The sequence below is a fragment of the Hirundo rustica genome, chromosome 6, assembly GCF_015227805.2.
Source record: "Hirundo rustica isolate bHirRus1 chromosome 6, bHirRus1.pri.v3, whole genome shotgun sequence".
Lineage (NCBI taxonomy): Eukaryota > Metazoa > Chordata > Aves > Passeriformes > Hirundinidae > Hirundo > Hirundo rustica.
The window spans coordinates 21812948-21830769 of record NC_053455.1 but is presented as its reverse complement, the minus strand read 5'-3'; the positions used below and the strand labels follow the sequence as shown (position 1 = coordinate 21830769).

Sequence of the window (17822 nt, the reverse complement as noted above, 5' to 3'; positions counted from 1 at the left end):
CTCTGCAGGGTTATTTTCCCTCTCCCTTTCTTTCTTTTCCATTGTGCTTGGGTTTTGATTTTTCTTCTTTGTGTTAAGAAAGCTGGAGAGCTGAAATGGTCTGTAAATTGCATTCACGCTGAGCCCAGGCTAGGTAGGCTAGTTAAAGGTCACTCTCATGGACTAGATGGCCTCCTCTGTGGGGTGGTGAGAGTGTTTAAGAAGGGAGTCACGATGTCCCTTGTGGCTCTTTTAACTCTTCTTTTTCCAGGATAGATTTGTAGAGCTCCGTTTCTGAGTCAAGTTTGTTTAAATAGGCCCAGGGAGTGAAAACGTGATGGGTGTGTGTGATAAAATGGTAACTCTTCCAGCAGTCAGATGACTTTCCAGCCTGATAAGTCTGAAGTGAGGCTGTGCCCCATGGTCTCATGCTGTTTATTTAACTAGGAGCTTGACTAGTTTGCTCATATTCCTTCTGAGGCTTCTGGTGGCATTTCAACTGTATGTCTTGCTAGTGCAGGTGAGTTCAGCTCTCCTGTGCATAGATGCTTAGTTTGGGTATTAGGCAGTGTTTCTGGAGGTGAGCTCCAAGGTTAGCCTTATCATAAGCAGTCATTTTTGCCTTCCCCAGGGAAGAACTTGGAATGAGGAGAAGAGCAGTGGGCTTAAACTGATTGCAAATCACATGCCCAAGTACCAGGAAAGCAACCAACCACCTACCTACAGGTTACAACTGATGGTGAATGCATGCACATGTGTATAAACTAATCCACTTCAGTGAAGAAAAGACAAACTAGTTTAGCTTTATAGCCTGTTTTTTTCATTAAGAGGACATTTTTGAATTGCAACACCATACCCCATTTTCTTGCATTTTGCTTGATACAGTTTATTTGCAACTGTCTCATAGGGAGCTCAGTGTTAAATTTAGATAAGAATTAAGTAACTCCATATTAATTTTCAAGAATGGAAAAGTTAAGCCTGCAAGATGTATCAGTAGTGTGAAGAACCAAAGAACATATAGAAACATAGAAGAATATGTCTTCTACTTAGGCTTGGAGTGTGGCATGTGTGATTTCACAGTGGTGTGAGAGACTGGCATGAATCCGATATCCCTGGAAACCATGCAGAAGAAGCCAACAGGTGCTTCATGTCACCCTTGGTCCTTAATTTTAAGATGCTGGTCTTCATATGGACATATTTCTCCATCCAAGATAAAGCCTGAAATATCAGTGCTTCTCTCCTTACAGCCAGCCAGCCAGTAATGTATCCCGTGAGTATATCTCATGATATTTTGCCAACTTCAGCAGAACCTAAGTGTGTTCAGCTCTTTGCAAAGCAAAGCCCCCATTTTTGACTTCACTTCATTCCTCTTCACTAAGCAGAACTCATCTTGCCTTACCCATGACCCCTCTGAGCTGTGTAGTGCCACTGAAATCTCCCTTGGTAAGAGAATCATAGAATTGAGCACAGATAGAAGCTCTCTGTCTCTATCTTCATCCTAGTTCTTTCAGCTCAGCTCCCGTCGCACCACTCCAGAGTCCTCTGCATCCCAGGAAAGGTAAGAGGCAGTGTCCAGATTTATTACTGAGATGCAAATGCTGCTAAAATTAAATATAGCAGGAATCAAAATCTAAATTAGCACCTGTGGTTTTCTCTAGTCTCATGAATTTCAAACCCCCCATGTCCCCTCTCAGTTCTCTGTAAACATCCTTCCCTACATCCTTGCTGAGAATGTTGTGTGATGGGAGGATTTCTGTGTTACTTTTTATCCATAGTGACTGTAGCAACTCACAGTTTTCACATCTGCATTTTTTATTGGAAAAGTTATTTTTTTTTTGTTATGCTTTGACCCTTTGTCTTTAGCCACAATTCAGCTGGGGATAGATCAGGCAGAAAGCATTCGCCAAAAGGAGCCTGTTGTTCAGAACTGGATGAGTGAATAAATAATATGAATTCTCAATTTCTCTCTGCTAGCAAGCTTGACTTTTAATATCAATTATTGAGGGTAAATTTTACTGTATTGTTTTGCGCAGCGTATGTCATAGAGCTGTAATGATTTGATTGCTGTGCTTTGCGCCAGTTGAGGGAAGACGTGGACGCAGAGCCAAATTAGGATCCTGTTTACTCCTTCCTAAAACTCAGCTGCTTCACTAGGGCTTGGGGAATAAAGAAAACAATTAGATTTTGCTTGTTTTAGAGTAAAGGAAAGGACAAAAGTGAGTTCACATGGAGTATTAAACATGGATCTTAGGTCACCAATGTATATTTTTCCTTCTGCAGAAACTGTGGCATAGTAAATAGTTCTGGTTGTGGAAGAGAATGTCAGACTGGGTGGACTGTAAACCTTTCCCGTCAGTGTGTCAGTGGGATTTTGTCCAGCATCTTGAAGTGGAATAGCAGGACTTACACAGGCTTGCACTGGGCTGCTGAGGCAGGGGTTTGCAAAGGAAGCCAGCCTGCGTTTGAATTTGTTCAACTCAGTTCTTCTTTCTGCTGAAAACTATACTTTCAAATGTGAGTAAGTCCATCCCCAAGCAATTAGGAGCCAGAGAGAGAGGCGTAGTGAAGGAGGGAGGACAGGGAGTGACAAACCCATCTCCTGCAACCTTTCTGTGCAGTTGGGTAAATAAGCTGCAGAGCAAAGGCTTCTCACCCCCTTTCCTAAGCAGGTGTGTTTCAAGACGTTTGCAGATATTAACCCTGCATACAGAGTGTGCCAGTCTGTAATTATGGAAATTAGTTGGCAATTAGATAATGTCACTCACTCTCCGAATACAGCTGATAAGTGGTTGAGAGCCACTTCAAAGCAAGGGTGAGACCCCCTCCGTGGGCTGCCGAGCAGATGGCTCTGACCTGGCATTTACAGACCGCTGTCAAGTTTGGGAAAGTGTGCGTGGTTAGGCAGCACTGCCCTTGGCACTGCGGAGGGGCTCCTCCCTTCCCTGGCTGGGGAACTTGTGCATCTCTGTCAGCCCAGTGAGCGGGACGTTTCGATAGTGCAATAGTGGGTGTGTTTCCTACGGTGGGTTTGGCGTGTGCGAGGGGCTGAGCTGTCTGCTCACTGTGCGGGTTCCTTGCCGCTGCAGCTCTCAGGTGAGCCAGGGAGGCGGTACAAGCTGTTGGAAGTGCAGTGGAGATAATTTGCTTGCTGCTGTCCATCATGAAGTCTCTTTTTATGCAAGATGTGGTCATTCCATGACTATGAGATTTTTCAGAGATGAAATATGTAAGACAGTACTCCGGGATTCTGTAGCTTTTGTCCCAAACTGTAATGTATTGCTATGGTAGCAATGTGCTGTATGAGGCTGCTAGGGTAGTATTAATGCTAAAAATAAAATCGTAAGAGCAGAAAATTATTCATTCTCAGCGTGTGTTGGAGAATCATTGTGGGAATGGGTGAGGCACAGAATTGGTGTGTCAGGATTTACTCTCTCAACACTGGGATTCAGATCCTGCTTCCTGCTATAAAGGGCACCAGGTCTTTTGAGCTCTTCTTGAAGACCCTGCTGCTGTGGTAGGATTTTCTCTCACAGACTTAACTGTGTGAGACGTGAAACTGGAGTAATGGGAAGCACCATGAGTCAGGACTGACGTGTGCTGACAGAGCTCTGGGGGAGTCACAGATGGCCCTAGCCTGCTAGTGGCTGAATGTGGGCAGCCTTCCCAAAATCTGAGCTGCAGTGTCTAAAAGGCAATGAGGCACCCAGCAATGACACCTATATTTCATGGTTTTTGCATTGTCTTCCTCTTGTGATACAGAGCTGGCACTGTCTTCTTTCAAAACAGCTAGAAAGGGATTACCTTGGCTTCTCTCAGTCAAAGCAGAAAGCAGAATTGCCTTTGTTTCCCTCAGTCAAGGCTGCTATTCTTGTTTAACCATTTCTGTCTGGTTTCCCTTGTTGACTATGCCTATATGTCGTCCCCCAATGAACTTGTATCATTACAGAAATTTGCACCACAGGGGTCGCCTATCCCCATTATTGTACCTTTGAAATATCCCAAGGATTGAAGTGACCCACGGAGGCTGGGATTTGTCTCTGTAAAACAGGGTTTCAGCATCTGGGATTGGGAGGGATTGATAAACTTTTCAGACAGGAGTTTGGACTGTATGTGGACATAGGCATCTCATCCATGGTTAATCTACCCGCTGCTGTGATTTACAGCATCTTTTCACTGCTTACCAAAGTGTTGGTCTTCTAAAACAGGGAGAGAGGAGTATAAGACTGAGGGCTGCTTTTGATGCAGGTGGTGCAATCTACCCTGCCCAGGAGAATTAAAAGCTGGGGTGAAAGCCCTGCTGCATTTGGGTTTCTGGATGGTTGCTGCCATTCTGGGCTTGTCTCCCTTCTTAGCTGAGGCTGAGCACAAAGCTGTCTGATGGAGGAGTGAATTTTGCCATAGTGGTAGTAAATGGCCCAGGAAGCTGTGATCTGCTGGAAGCATATCACTGGCTAATTTACACACATTATGATGTTCCTATGTTATTTCCATCTCATCAGTAATTCCAGGCTTGTGTCATCACTTTCTTTCTTACCTTTCTCTCACTCTATTCTTCTCCATAAATCATGGGCCATTTTAATGGATCCACTAGGGAGTGCAGAGAAGAAAAGTAAATGGTCAAGAACCACATATTTTTTTTCACAGTTAATTTTTCAGGACCCCCTAAAACCTCCATGAACTTATCCAACATTGTGATTATTGGGAAGTCAAATGAATTGAGCAGTTGGATTCTTTGTTTAATTATTTGTTCAATTCTTTGTTCATATTACACCTATCCTAACACCTCTTTTTTCCACCTTTCATTTTTCTCAGCCAAGCTGTTAACAATTAAAAGGAATTATCTTCCCTCTGGTTTTGACTTGATTTTACTTGTGTTTATAGCAGTTTAGCTAACACGCTCCACTCAGGCAGCTGCAGGGAGCAGGCCTGGTTTCCACTGGGCACTGAAAGCTCACATTTCTCTCCAACTTGCAGGTTCTCTTTAATTGATCGCTTTTGTTTTCTAAGTGACTTGTTTTTTGTGCTGGCTAAATTTGTCAGACTGACAGGAGACTTACGGCTCTCTCTGGAGACTTACGGCTTCAGCAGGTCCCTGAGGCAGGTGAGGATGTGACTGTGTGAACTCTCCCCTCTATTCCCTACTGATTCTCCTCCAGCTCAACCTCTGTCCCTACCAAACAGAAACTTTCCAGCACTGCCCACTTCTGCAGTGTCTGTGTGCCTTCTCCTTCAGAGAAAGATGGGCAATGGGGTTGAAAGGCATCTGCTGTGAACTCTCATGATCCACAGCACAAAACACTTTTCCCAAGCAAATGCTGCCTCACAATATTTGTCTTCCAGTTTGTGGAAGCTGTGTTCATGCTGACTTCTGTGAGGCTGAAGGCCTTGATTCTCATCACTTTTCCTGCTTTGTGTCAATGCTGATATTAGTCATCCCCAGAGCTGTTCTTGTGTCTGACCCATCTTTGTGAACAAACACCTGTGTTAATAAGAAACATAACTTTCTTCTTGGGTAGAATTTTCAAATAATGAGCCTAGCTTTGTGCTGTCTTTACTTGTCACTTGAAACATCCTCCTACACCAGGCATAGTCACCCACATGCAAGTATGCAGAAGTGAGTTAAATCCCAGTGTTAACAGATGTAACTCACTGGAGGCAATTAGAATTCTTTGCTCTTAATTAGGGGTGAATTTGGCCTTTTTGTCAAACCACTGGAGCTGGGTAAGTGGTTACCTGCTTAGACAGTTCTTAGCATCTAAGCTACAAGTTTGCTATCATCTAAGCTGCAGGTTGCTATATATAATTTGCATAGCACGTTTCCAGGTTGCAGAGGTCCATGGTGGTGTCTCTGAAGTATGCAAGACATATTAAAGTAAAAGCAGCTATTGTGTGGCAGGCTGACAGCAGGGTTGTCTTCTCTAAAGCTTCCTCAGTGTGCTAGGAAGCATAATGTAAGCAATGGAGTAGGAAGTTTGGATAATGGCATCTCTTTCCCTTCCCAGCTTTTAAACTCCTAGGAACTCTGGTCTTTGCCCTAAGCATTTTTATGGGGAGGTTAATTGTTACTGGGAAAGCTCCAGCACCATTTCTCAGTAAAGTCAATGAGATTGCATCCATCAAAGGAGTTAAATAATTTGCTGTGTTTTTACATTGCTCATCATTGTTATGTGTGCTGTAGACTTGGTGGGTTTTCTCTTTTGGCCTCTTAGTTTTGAGACCTGTACAGCCAATTGCAAGCACGAAGAAGTGTCCAGACCGTCAAGTAATGTAAATGAGTTACTGAACAAGATGTTAGTAAGCTTCACAGTAAAGATATGGTGAGTAGTAACTTTTAACTTTTCTGTTTCTTTTTTTGTTTTGATCCCACAGGTCCTGCAAGCTCCGTGAGTGCCAAGCAGTGAATTATGGGCTGGGTATCCACCAGTGCATCATGAAGAGTGACTTTATTATTGCCCCCTTGAAGTTCACGTGCTTCATGAATTCACACTCTCTTCTATCTCACTGCCATCTCTGTCAATATTGTCATCACTTCTAGAAAACAAGAATTTTTTGGCTTGGGCTGTGGCTCTCCCTTTCCTTCCTCCAGGAACACCAGTGTCATCTTTGTGTTCCACCAAAACAAATCACTGTAAGTTATTTTGCCCTTCAGAGAAGTACACCATCTGGAGAAGTCACTTCATGTACCATGTACTTCTGAGATAAAAGCCTCTGGTTCCTATAGGATAATCGAGACCTTTCCTTGGGAGGAGACACTTCCTCTTGGTCACGTGCACTTGCAATCTCACTTTCTACTTACTCTCCTGCTCTTTGTCACTCTCTCTGCTCTTCTTCTCTTTGTTTTGGATTTAACATTTGGTGTTGACTGCTGGGGTTCTCCTCCCAGTAGTGTGGCTTCTTTTTTTCTCCTAAGGAAGAGCAGATTCTTGAAACAATGGGCTTCACTCTGCATTCTGTCTACTTCACCTTGAAGGTGAGTTTGCTGCTGGGCTCCTTGCTGGGTCTCTGTTTGGGTCTGGAGTTCATGGGCATCCCCAACCAGTGGGCCCGCTACCTCCGCTGGGATGCCAGCACTAGGAGCGAACTCAGCTTCCAATTCAAGACCAATGTCTCTGCTGGGCTGCTTCTCTATTTTGATGATGGTGGTGTCTGTGACTTCCTCTGTCTGTCCCTGGTTGATGGGCGCATCCAGCTGCAGTTCAGTGTGGACTGTGCGGAGACAACGGTTATCACAGACAAGCAGGTAAACGACAGCAACTGGCACTTCCTGATGGTCAGCCGCAATCACCTTCGGACGGTGCTGGTGCTGGATGGTGAAGCCAAGCCGGGGGAGGTGCGTCCACAACGCCAGTATATGAATATCGTCAGTGACCTTTTTATCGGTGGAGTCCCACTGGACATTCGTCCTGCTGCCTTGACACTTGATGGCGTTCTGAGTGAGCCTCCCTTTCAAGGATTTATCCTGGATCTGAAATATGGCAATTCTGAGCCGCAGCTCCTGGGCAGTCAAGGGGTCCGACTGGAAATGGAAGGACTTTGCTCAGAGAACCCCTGTGAAAATGGTGGCACTTGCTTCCTCCTGGATGGCGAGCCACACTGTGACTGCTCGGCCACGGGATATGCTGGCAAGCTGTGTTCTGAAGGTAAGAGAATACTTCCCTGCTTCTCATTGACCTTTAGCAATCCAAAGAGTTAATTTGTTGCTTAGCAGGGCTATGGCAGAGTTCTTATTCCTGCTGATGGTTGCCGGAGGAATTCAAGTTTCACCATTCTTTTTCCAAATGGAAGTAATGAACTGGGAGTAGATAGAGAGTGTGAACAACTGCAAAAAGTGTATTTCTGAAAGGACGCTGCACTTGTAACCTGGAGAGATATTCATCATCATCATTCATTTAATCAGCAACTTTTTAATAAGGGTAGAGAACATAAATTGGTAAATAAAACTAAGAAGTACCTTAGGTTAGTGTTGGTAAAAGCAATGGCTTGACTTTTCTCAGTAGTCCCTGAAAACCGATGGAAGTGTCAGCAAACAGGAGCCATATATATATATATATATATATAGCTACCATAACTGATTGACAGGACATTGTATACTTATTTGATATTAGCTATTGCTGACCTGTGGAAGCCTCATGTTTCCCTTCAATTGCTTGCAAACTAATCACTGAATGGCACCTTGATTGTTTTAGCATCCTTGATTAAATTGCTTAAATTGCTGTTTAAATTGATCTTACTTAGTGTTGCAAAGGGAAGAGGTATTTGAATGTTTCTGCGTTATTCAGTACTCTCTTTTTGAATTTGAAAGTTTTAAGTCATGCAAACCACATGATGAAGTGTATTTCAGATTTTTCCTTTGGTCTTTAGCAATGTGATGGTAATTAACTCTGTATGTGCAGGAGACTTCAGTAAGTCAACTGAAAATCCCTGTGTGAATTTGAGAATCTCATCACAACATTATTTATGACATTTGGCTTTAAGCACCACAGTTTGAGCTTAAACCAAAGATGAAACCTGGACAAGAAGTGTCCAATCTCAAGGAAAAAAAACCCAACCTGAAATTTGGCAAAATGGAAATATTTGCAATAATATATTTTCACGACTTCCATTTGTTTGCTTCTTTTGGCAGTGAAACTAGATGAAACAAAGTTTTGTCTCTGCAATGTGAGAAGTGGTGAAAACAGTCCTTATACTCTTGATATCCAAGTAAAAAGCCCTACAGCTCTACGTTTACAGTCTGCGTTTAGATGGAGAAGCAAAGATGTTTTTAGAGGAAGGGAAGGTTTGGAAAACAAACATAGCATCCATATATGCATTCATTTTAAGGCGATTTTAATCATAACAGAAAATTTGGCTTTATATCCAAATAATGCAGTAGCAGTACATGAGCATTAGAGAGGAGGTGTGAACCTGTAAAGTGTTGAACACCAGAATTCTTCCTGGCTATTTGCTCTGACCTGATTAGTCCAAGCCATTAATGAGTCAGAACTGTTTTCTGTGCTTGAGCCATAAGTTATGTGTGGCTGGACAGACTTCTGTGTGTGACCAGGCAGTTCAGGAGCTGAGCCAGTAGCTGATCCTCACACGCTTAGGGAACAAACGCGCCTCAGGTCTAAATGCCAGCTAAGGTGATACAAGATTGCAAGAGCCACACAGGCATGTCGACCCTGAAACATAAAGATCTAAGGCTCTGTCTACTGCTGGGCTATTGGATCCAGGCTCCTTGGAGAGCTGCTCGAGCCATCAACACAGTATGGTTTTCAGTGAACCTCTTGAGAAGGTACTGTAAGTGAGCAGGAATTCCATGTACCTGTGGGGCAATTGTGAGAACTGTAACCAGGGCTCAGGGGGTGGACTTCCTGCATTTCCTGGGTGGGTGGAACAATCTGAAATACATCTTCTAGTGAATCCAGGGATATTTTTGTTGTAGACACCGTGGATAAAGCTATTGTTATTGTTTGAAGCTGTGAGTCACCATTGCTGTTTGTTTCCTATAGTGATTCATCAGTTTCCAGCCCAACCTGCTGTTAAGGGTGAGCAAAGAAGTTTGTCACTATCTGCCTTCTTAACCAAACACTTTCAACTCATTGTTAGCTGGGGTATTTTCACTCTCAGAGAAGATGCTGTGTGAAGAACTTTTACAATGGATCAGATGCAGAGATTTCCACAGTCATTACCTTGTTCAGTTCTTCTTGTTTTCTCATATATTACTGAATGGTGTATATTTGGTTTATGTTGGAATTTTATACTCAGCCTTGTTTTCTGCATCCTTTACGCTGTAGCAGTGCTGATTTCTGTGTTTTAAATGCTGTCATTGAAAGAAAATATTACAGTGTCTGTGCAGATGAATGGGAAAACCAAAAGAAAAGGCTGTTTAGTAAGTGGAAACAAGCAGACAAAGAAAAGTGGCAAGAAAAGAAACAGGAACCAAATTAAGTATAGCTACCTTTTTGTCTGACTTTGAAAAGCATAAGATGTTGTCTTTCAGTTCTGTGAGTGTGGCAGAACCTCCACTGATAAACAGTTGGATGTGGCAGGAATGGCAGAACTGGTTACAAGCTCTTCTTGCCTGTGGCTTGATTGGCCATTAGACGACTTGTATTTTCTTTGTTTGCTTTTTTTTCCCCAAGAGATTGAGATGTTTGTTGTCAGAACTGTTCTCTTTTGTTTTGTGTCTTTATCATGCCTCTGGATATATGCAGAAGAAACAGAGTTATTTTATTCCCAGTCTCACTTTTGAAAAACATTGGCTTCTTGACTGGATATCAACAACTCCCGATTTGGGAGGGGGTGTGTGGGTGTGTGTGTGTGTGTGAAACCTTCACTCCATTACAGTATTTACTCCGTTACAGTCTTTAGTCTGTGTGCATATTTTCATTTCAGCACCAGAGTTGACTCTTTGGCTGGGAACTGATGGGATCCAGTCAATAACAAGTTCTGTTTGAACAGCTAAATGTAATATGTACCTTTTAATAATGAGTTCTCTTGACAGTGTCCATGCCATTACTTGGCTATTGACTGATACCTATGTCTGCAGATGGTAAAACCATAGCAAACTCATTTATTGTGTAGCCAGAGACAGAAGAAGTAAATAGAGTGGAACCTGCTGATTCTGTACTGTGATAGAATGAAGCTCCATTTACAGTACTGTAGGCTACTGCAACTCCAAGTGCAGTTCCAGTTATGATGAATATCAACAGGGAACAGCCATTCCATACTGAGATGAAACTGTGAATCCTGTCTAGAATGTGCCCCCAATGTGCAGAAAAAATGTTGGCACTTCATGTGCACCCAGAGTTAGTAGGATTGTGTATATCATGGCAGTCACATGCCCAGATGGTAGCTGGGCAGGTACAGTTTCTCTGCCTGGGTTTATACAGTGGAAATACGTGTACTTTGGAAGGTTTGGCTGTTTTGAATAAAATGTGAGACTATTTTTATTTCAGTTGGAGTAAACTGGTTCACTGAATCTGACAGCTCTGTAGGGTACAAAGGATGGCTGATTTGAGTAGCTATTAGTTTGTATATTTCTGGGCAATGGTGGCATTAAACATGAAAGCTGAACTCAGAGACATCTTCCCCTCTAATAAACCTCATAAGTCTCTGTGGGATCAGGCTGCTGCCAAGAGAATAAGGTTCCTGTAGAATTTGATTATCACAGATACATTCATATTTCAGGGAAAAAAAACCAAGAAAACCTTCCCCGTGCAAATTTTGCAAGCTGAGCTGCTGTAGAAGCCTGTTGAGATTCATATCTGCTCATTCAGGACCATGCTGTCAGTCTACAAGAAATTTTGTCTTTCTCTGACACTGCTGTGTAGAGAGTGAGCTCAAAAACGTGGACAGTGTGAATGCAATAGCTTGTGCTATTGGCCTAAGTGTATTTTGTGTATTTTGGCCTAAACCCTCACCCTTCTTCCAAGACTCCTTCTGGACTTGCTGAGGAGAGGTGAGCAGAAGATCTGCTTAGAAATGACATTAACTCTGCTTGTAGTTGCAGAGCCAAGACGTTGATCACCAACTTCACAAAGCACCATGCGGAAGCCTTTGTGTTGCCTGCAGGGGCTGTTTCTAAACGAAGGCTGAATATGGGCTTGATTGCACCTCTTCCCTTGATTACAGAGCAAGATTTCCTGGGGATGCTGCCTGCTGAATAACAGAGGAGCCCATTGCTCTGTAATTATCACACTTCTAACTGCATTGGGAACAGATTTTTCTGTAGCCCCTCAGCTTCGTTTAAAGTGACAAGTTACTGCAGGATTTATCCTCTTCCTGCCCCTTTGGAGCAGCCCAGCATTGGCTGTATCTGAAGGCACTGCCCAGCCTCACTTGCAGTCACTGTATCTCCCTGCTAGCTGCCCCAACCTTCCTAACACTAAGGGATAGTTTGGCACTTTGCCATGAGCCTGATGCTTGCACTTAATTTGCATATACATTTACATACATTTTGTAATCAGAAACAAATGAACATGACCATAATATTTGCTTCCACTTGTATGTTCCTTGATAGATGAATATAAATTGATTGTTGAATTCACTAGCAATAAACAGTTGCAGACCCTCCATTTGGTCTTGTGCTGTTCTAGAGGACAGCAGGTAGTTCTGTCACATGCTTTGGATGGGCCCAGATCTTCACTCACCCGTGCAAAACTCTAGAATTGATCATCTCCAAGGTCTGTGGAGTAAATATTGCAAGGGGCAAATCTGCTGTTTTATATAATTTCTTATGTGATAGCACTGGCCATTGGGCAGAAAGCTGGTAAGAACTCTGCCCATGACTTCATTTTGCTGTAATTCAGTTTTCCTCGTCTCTTTTGTTTGCCCATTCTTCCTGGTTTAAGTTCCTTTGGTTGTATTTAAAATGATAATATTTTTTTCTATTCTTGTTGCAATTTTTTTGATGCATTGCTGGATGAGCACCAGAGTAAGACGATGTGTTCAGGTATTAATGTTTATAAAGTGCTTTGAAACTTCAAAGTGGAGTTTAAACATCATTTGTTAATGATAAATATTAAAACTGAGCAGGAGCCACAGGATTTGAATTTGGATCTACATACCCTTTCACAGAAGATGCCAAGGACTCCCCTCACTAAGTGTGGACTAAGCAGCTCCAGAGCTAGCTGGATGTGTTTTGTAGACTCCCCTGTTTTAAAGCAGGGGAGCTGCAGGGAGATTCAGGATGCTGTATGGTGAGTGTCATTGATTCAAATAGTCTGACTGCAATACATGCTGACACCTATATTCCTGTAGTTTCCCTCTCTTGTATTATAGATTACCATGGGGCTACAATCCTTTTCTGCTGGATTGCAGGTCAGCTGCAGACCTTGGGCAAGGAAGATGTTAAACCTCTCAGCTAGGCAAAGCTTGGGCATCTCCTCTGATAAAGTGAAGGAGGTGGTGGTTGGGTACGAGGAGATTGCTCTTTGGTGTAAAGTGGAATTGTTGAAGAGTGACAATAATTTGTGGGGAGGAAAAGATGGAACTCAGGGGAAAAAAGCCTCAGGATAAAAATGTTCTTTTATAAAATGTTATAGAAAGGTAAAACATAGCTTATATAGACTGTTTACAGTGTTATATAGTACAGTATAATATTACAGTATTACAGCTCCGTATTGGTTTTGCCTGCCTGATAGAATAAAAGAAGAGTTCTTGGCTCTTGCAAAGAGAATGGGATGACCAAGCTTCTGGAGGATTAAATCTAGATGGAGTTTGGATACCAGCATTCTCTGCAGCCCAACCTGCTGGCTCCTGCTTGGTCCCAAAGTGTGCACAGCCTGGATCTAAACTGGAATTTTGGGGCATTACTAAACAAAGATCAAAATTAAAGTAACTAGTAATAATTATGTGAAAGTAAGCAAAGACAAATTTCTCTTTCCAACTTACGGATTTCCAGCTTGATTTCTGAAAAAGGGTTTATTTTCCTTTGGTTTTGCCATTAAAAAAAAAGCGGGGGGGAGAAAGAGTTGATTTATTATTACTGTACAGGCTTCTGCTGAGCTAAGCAGCTTGTCATGGAGGTCAATCAGCAGTAAATATAGCCCCAAGCAAGACAACACATGCTGTTGCTTTTTTCCTTATTCTGGTACGGAGGTGTGCAGGGCATTTGCCACAAGGTAATTTTTGTTATGTTTTGGTGAAAAACGGAGGGTAGTAATCCTCCCAGATACCTTGAGGATGCTGGAAATGGTGCCACACAGTTCCAGGGAGAGAATTGGAGGAGGAGCACATCTGTCCAGTGAACTCTGTCTCTACTCAAAGAAGATGAGCCTCTGCGCATCAACATCAGCACTGAGTGCTCCCTGGTGCAGGAGAAGATGGTAATCCATGTGATGAAATGGTAGAATGGCCACCTGTCCTTGGCTAACTTCTAATTTCACTTTTCCTCTTTGTTTCTTTGGTGACTAACTTTGAATGTGATGGACAGAAAAGCTTTTTCCTCCTATAGAAAGCAAGGCAACTGCCATTTTATTGCTGTACAGAGACAGCAGTGTGACTTCTGGAGTATGTGTATGTCTCTCCCACAATCCTTCATTGCAGACAGCCTCACTGCCTTTGTAAACCCACCCTGCAGAGCAAAACAGTTGCCCTTCTTCCATCTGTAAACAGGTCCAAGGGCTGACAAAATGGGTAAAAAACAGCCCAAGGGCTGAGAGGAGTAGATGGGGGGGGAGGGGGGGTTAGGAAGGACTGTGGATGTCACAATCTAGTTGAAGCAGAACTCATTTGTATTTGAATGTGTTTGCTCTGAAATAGGGCTGAGATCTGAGTACATTGGATTCACATTCTGTGCCACTGACACCTTTGCCAATTATGCTGTGTCAGCTCTCCAGGCCCTGCCTGCATGTACACTTGTTCGCCTCATTATTCTGAAAAGAGACCAAGGTATAATGTATAAAGAAAGTGGAGCAGGGCAGCAGATCTTGACTGGTCTGGTCATAAGGGCGTTAGCACCTAAGAGGCTGATTTCCATTTCTGCCACAGTCTTTTTGCATCCCTGGAGTGATCTGCTGGCAGACTAAAGGACTCAAGACTGAATCAATTGACCTTTCTTTGCAAAGGATATGTACCCGGTTACCCTCTGTGTCTGTGTTTCTGTATCTGAAATATGTAGCCAATGGGGCTTCCTATACTCCAGGTATTAAGAATCCCAAATGCTTCTGTATGACAGTGATAGAGACATATAAATATCTTAGCATGACAAGTAAATTATGATAGTGCCTGAACACCCGGTAGAATGACCTGGTTTTATTGTCAGTTTTTTAGCTAGGACATGGAGTTAGAAATTAAAGTGGTTCTCCTTGTTAAGTGCCCATCTTTGAGGAGTGCTCCTCATCTTTCTTTTCAACAGAAATCTCCCAGTTTCCTGCTACTCTATGCAGTGTCACATTGTGAGTAGGCAGACCCGTCCCAGGCCAGGCTGCAGTTGTGCTGGTAAAGACAGAGCCTGAGCAGCAGTGAAGCCTCTTCCTTGTTGGTGACATGGAGCAGATGCTGCACTGCAGGGTTCTGATAAAAGCAATAGGAGAAAGAGAACTTTTGACTTGATTTTTTTTTTTTTTTTTTAATCTGACCCATGTGCTCCACTGACCTCCCCCAAATGTCCTCTGCTCTGAACCTCAGATGCTGATCAGATGCTTTTCTTGTACAGTGGCCTACCTGTCTGCATTGATGCTCTCCCTGCTGTAGCTGCTGGTTTCAGCCCGCCCCTTTCACCCTCCACGCTCAAGACTCACCTCGACCTTGTGCTCTCAGGGGAAGCAAAGAGAGCATAAAAGGCTACCCAAGCAGAATGGCATAGTTTGCACTTCCTCTGTTCCTCTATGTGTAAAATAGAGGATAGCAAAGAAAGCCCATTGGATTGTTTCTGAGTGTTTAATTAGCACAAAGCTGGCAAGTGTTTTGTGCTTCTAAGGCCCTGAAAGGGTGTGTAAAAATCTTGGGTTTTCCTGTTAACTCTCATCAGAGCTCTAACTGCTTAATAGATGAAGTGGATGTATTTGTGTGCCGTTTGCAATGTAGGGCAAGGAGGAAGGGTATACTTGACTCTCAGGATTTTGCTCTGAGGTGTGATCTTCCTCCTCTTACTCATGGAATTTGACCAGTTAAGTAAGCTGAGTGAATATAATGGACTGGGTTTAGCTCTGAGTATTTGGCAAGAGACCTTTATCAGGAAAGAAAGAAGCAGCTCCTTGGTAGATGTAGGAATTTGAGCTGTAGGTTAAAACCAGACTTCAATTTCTAATAGTGCTGTCAGGCTCCATAGTTTGCTTGGCTGCTACATTTATTCAGAAGCCTTTCTCGGCCTCTGTAGTCTCTTGGGTGGATTTTCATTTCTGTGTGGTTTGTTGCCTCAGTACTTGAGAAAAATGACACTGTCTGAGATTTCCAAACCTCTAGTGTGTCTCCACAGGCATGTGTTTGATTTTCTGGTAATTCCTGCTGTGTCCATCTTGCAAATCTGACTTTCAGGGTCGGAGAGTCTCTCAGTACCTTTCTCCTCAAGGTAATGCGGGAGAGATCCTTGGAACTAAAGGCACGTTTCTCCACTGAGGCTGGTCAGGACCAAGAGCTGAGGAATGGCTAGCCATGAAGGGAGTGACTAGTGTTGTGATCTGCAAATTTCATAGTTCAATTGTGTTTGCAGCTGAATTCCTTAAGCTTCTTTCTGTATGTGGTTGAAATTGCTTATATTCCCCAAAGACTTTCTTTAAATGGAGAAGTGTGTGGAATAATTCCTTAATAAATTGCTGATTAAAAAAATAAAGGAAAAAAGAAAAAGGTGAAGTTTGTGAAGAGGAAAGGAGATTAAATTTTTGTCTAGGACTAACCAGTATTTCTGTATTTTCACTTCCGTCTTTTGCCTTTTCCTCTGTGGCTTCTTAGAGACCTGCTCTGGGATTTGGTGTGGTAGGAGGCAGGGGGCTGTGCAAAGGAACTACCCTGCATGACACCTACCAGACCTCTCTGTAATGGGAGATCTCTGTAGGTCCTTGTAATTCACACAGCTTTGACTTTAAGGAAGGTAACAGGAGATAAGTGAATGTAAAAAATAATGTATGGATATATTGCCGTTGTGAAGTAGTAGCATTGCTATATCCCTCAGGATAACCAGAGCCAGAGGTAGGTTTATATTAGTGTCAAAGATGGGGCAAAACTCATGCAGTCATATCTAGCTGAAAGTTTGGCAGATTAGGTACTGGTAGCTGTGTGATCCCAGAACTTGGAATATGATGATATTGTTATGACTATAAGTTTATTCTTGTGTAGAAGACCTTTTGAGTAAACACCAGATGCTGCAGAAAATGGCAAAATCCTCTTTCTTCAGAGTTCCTCTAGTGGGCACTGTATTGTTGGAGATCTGACTTTTCTTTTATTCACTGGAAAAAAAAAAAAGGTAGGGCTCCAGTGATCAATTTGTAATTTAGCTTGCTGGCTGCCTCCTCCTAAATTTTCTTTTTCTTCATTACTTAAGCTGAAATGCTCAATTGTGTCTCAACTGCAGCAATGAACACATCTACAACAAATTCCAAAACCTGCTGGTTTTGAACAGATATGAGGCCTATATGCCTATGCACATTATCTCTACTTTGCATCTAACACAGAAATGTATCTTTAAGGCAGTCTGGTGTTTGTTTGCCTGCCCTGTCCTGTGGCATGTTTGAATGAAAGACTGTGAAGTTACATTTTGACCAGCTAAGACTGGAAATGTTTTGACCAGACATACTAGAAATGTTTTCCTTATGAGAAATGGTGGTTCCATTCAGATTAAAGTATTTGGAGAAAACCCCCAACTGATTTGGATGACAATCTGCATAAAAAAGCAATGTATTTTTAATTTGTAGAATTTCTGAATCCTGATTTTTTTTTTAAATGTACTCTATTACACATAAGTGTATCTTATTTTATAATTTACTGACATAATTAGCCGAAATATGGATCTACTACTGATAAACTGCAATGTGTCACAAAAATGTTGAAGTGTTTTAAGGAAGATACATGTACTCCTGCAGTGACCAAATGGAACTAATGAAAACCCAAAGATTCAACCCCCACCATGCTCCTGTGGGAACTGTTAGGTTCAGAAGAGCAGGCAAAAGGAGACCTAAGCATAGGTTAAACTTAACCAGAGAGGAGAACAGATTTCCAGCTTGCAGACAGGAAGTGGAGCCTGGAGCACAAAGACAGCAAGGACCAGATTGGTGCCCTTTGAAGCCTCCCAGGAGAGAAGAGTGGTGTGAAGCACAACAGTGCTTTCAGTTCCTTGGAAGTGACAGCTCCATAGGTACTGCTGTGTGTCACAAGCTCCACTAAAAGAATGGCTCGAGGCATAATTATGAGTGGATAGGACT

The 17822-nt window shown here is 42.7% G+C and overlaps 1 protein-coding gene across 3 annotated transcripts in view; it reads left to right on the top strand.

Moving 5' to 3' along the window:
* NRXN3 (neurexin 3) overlaps positions 1–17822 on the top strand; it is a 985585-nt gene that overhangs the window by 67747 nt on the left and 900016 nt on the right. For all 3 annotated transcript variants that reach the window (XM_040066048.2, XM_058420836.1, XM_058420835.1), the window contains exon 2: positions 6349–7619. In XM_040066048.2, the coding sequence (XP_039921982.1) occupies positions 6911–7619 (709 nt within the window). In that variant the 5' untranslated portion in view covers positions 6349–6910. The remainder of the gene's footprint in view (positions 1–6348; positions 7620–17822) is intronic.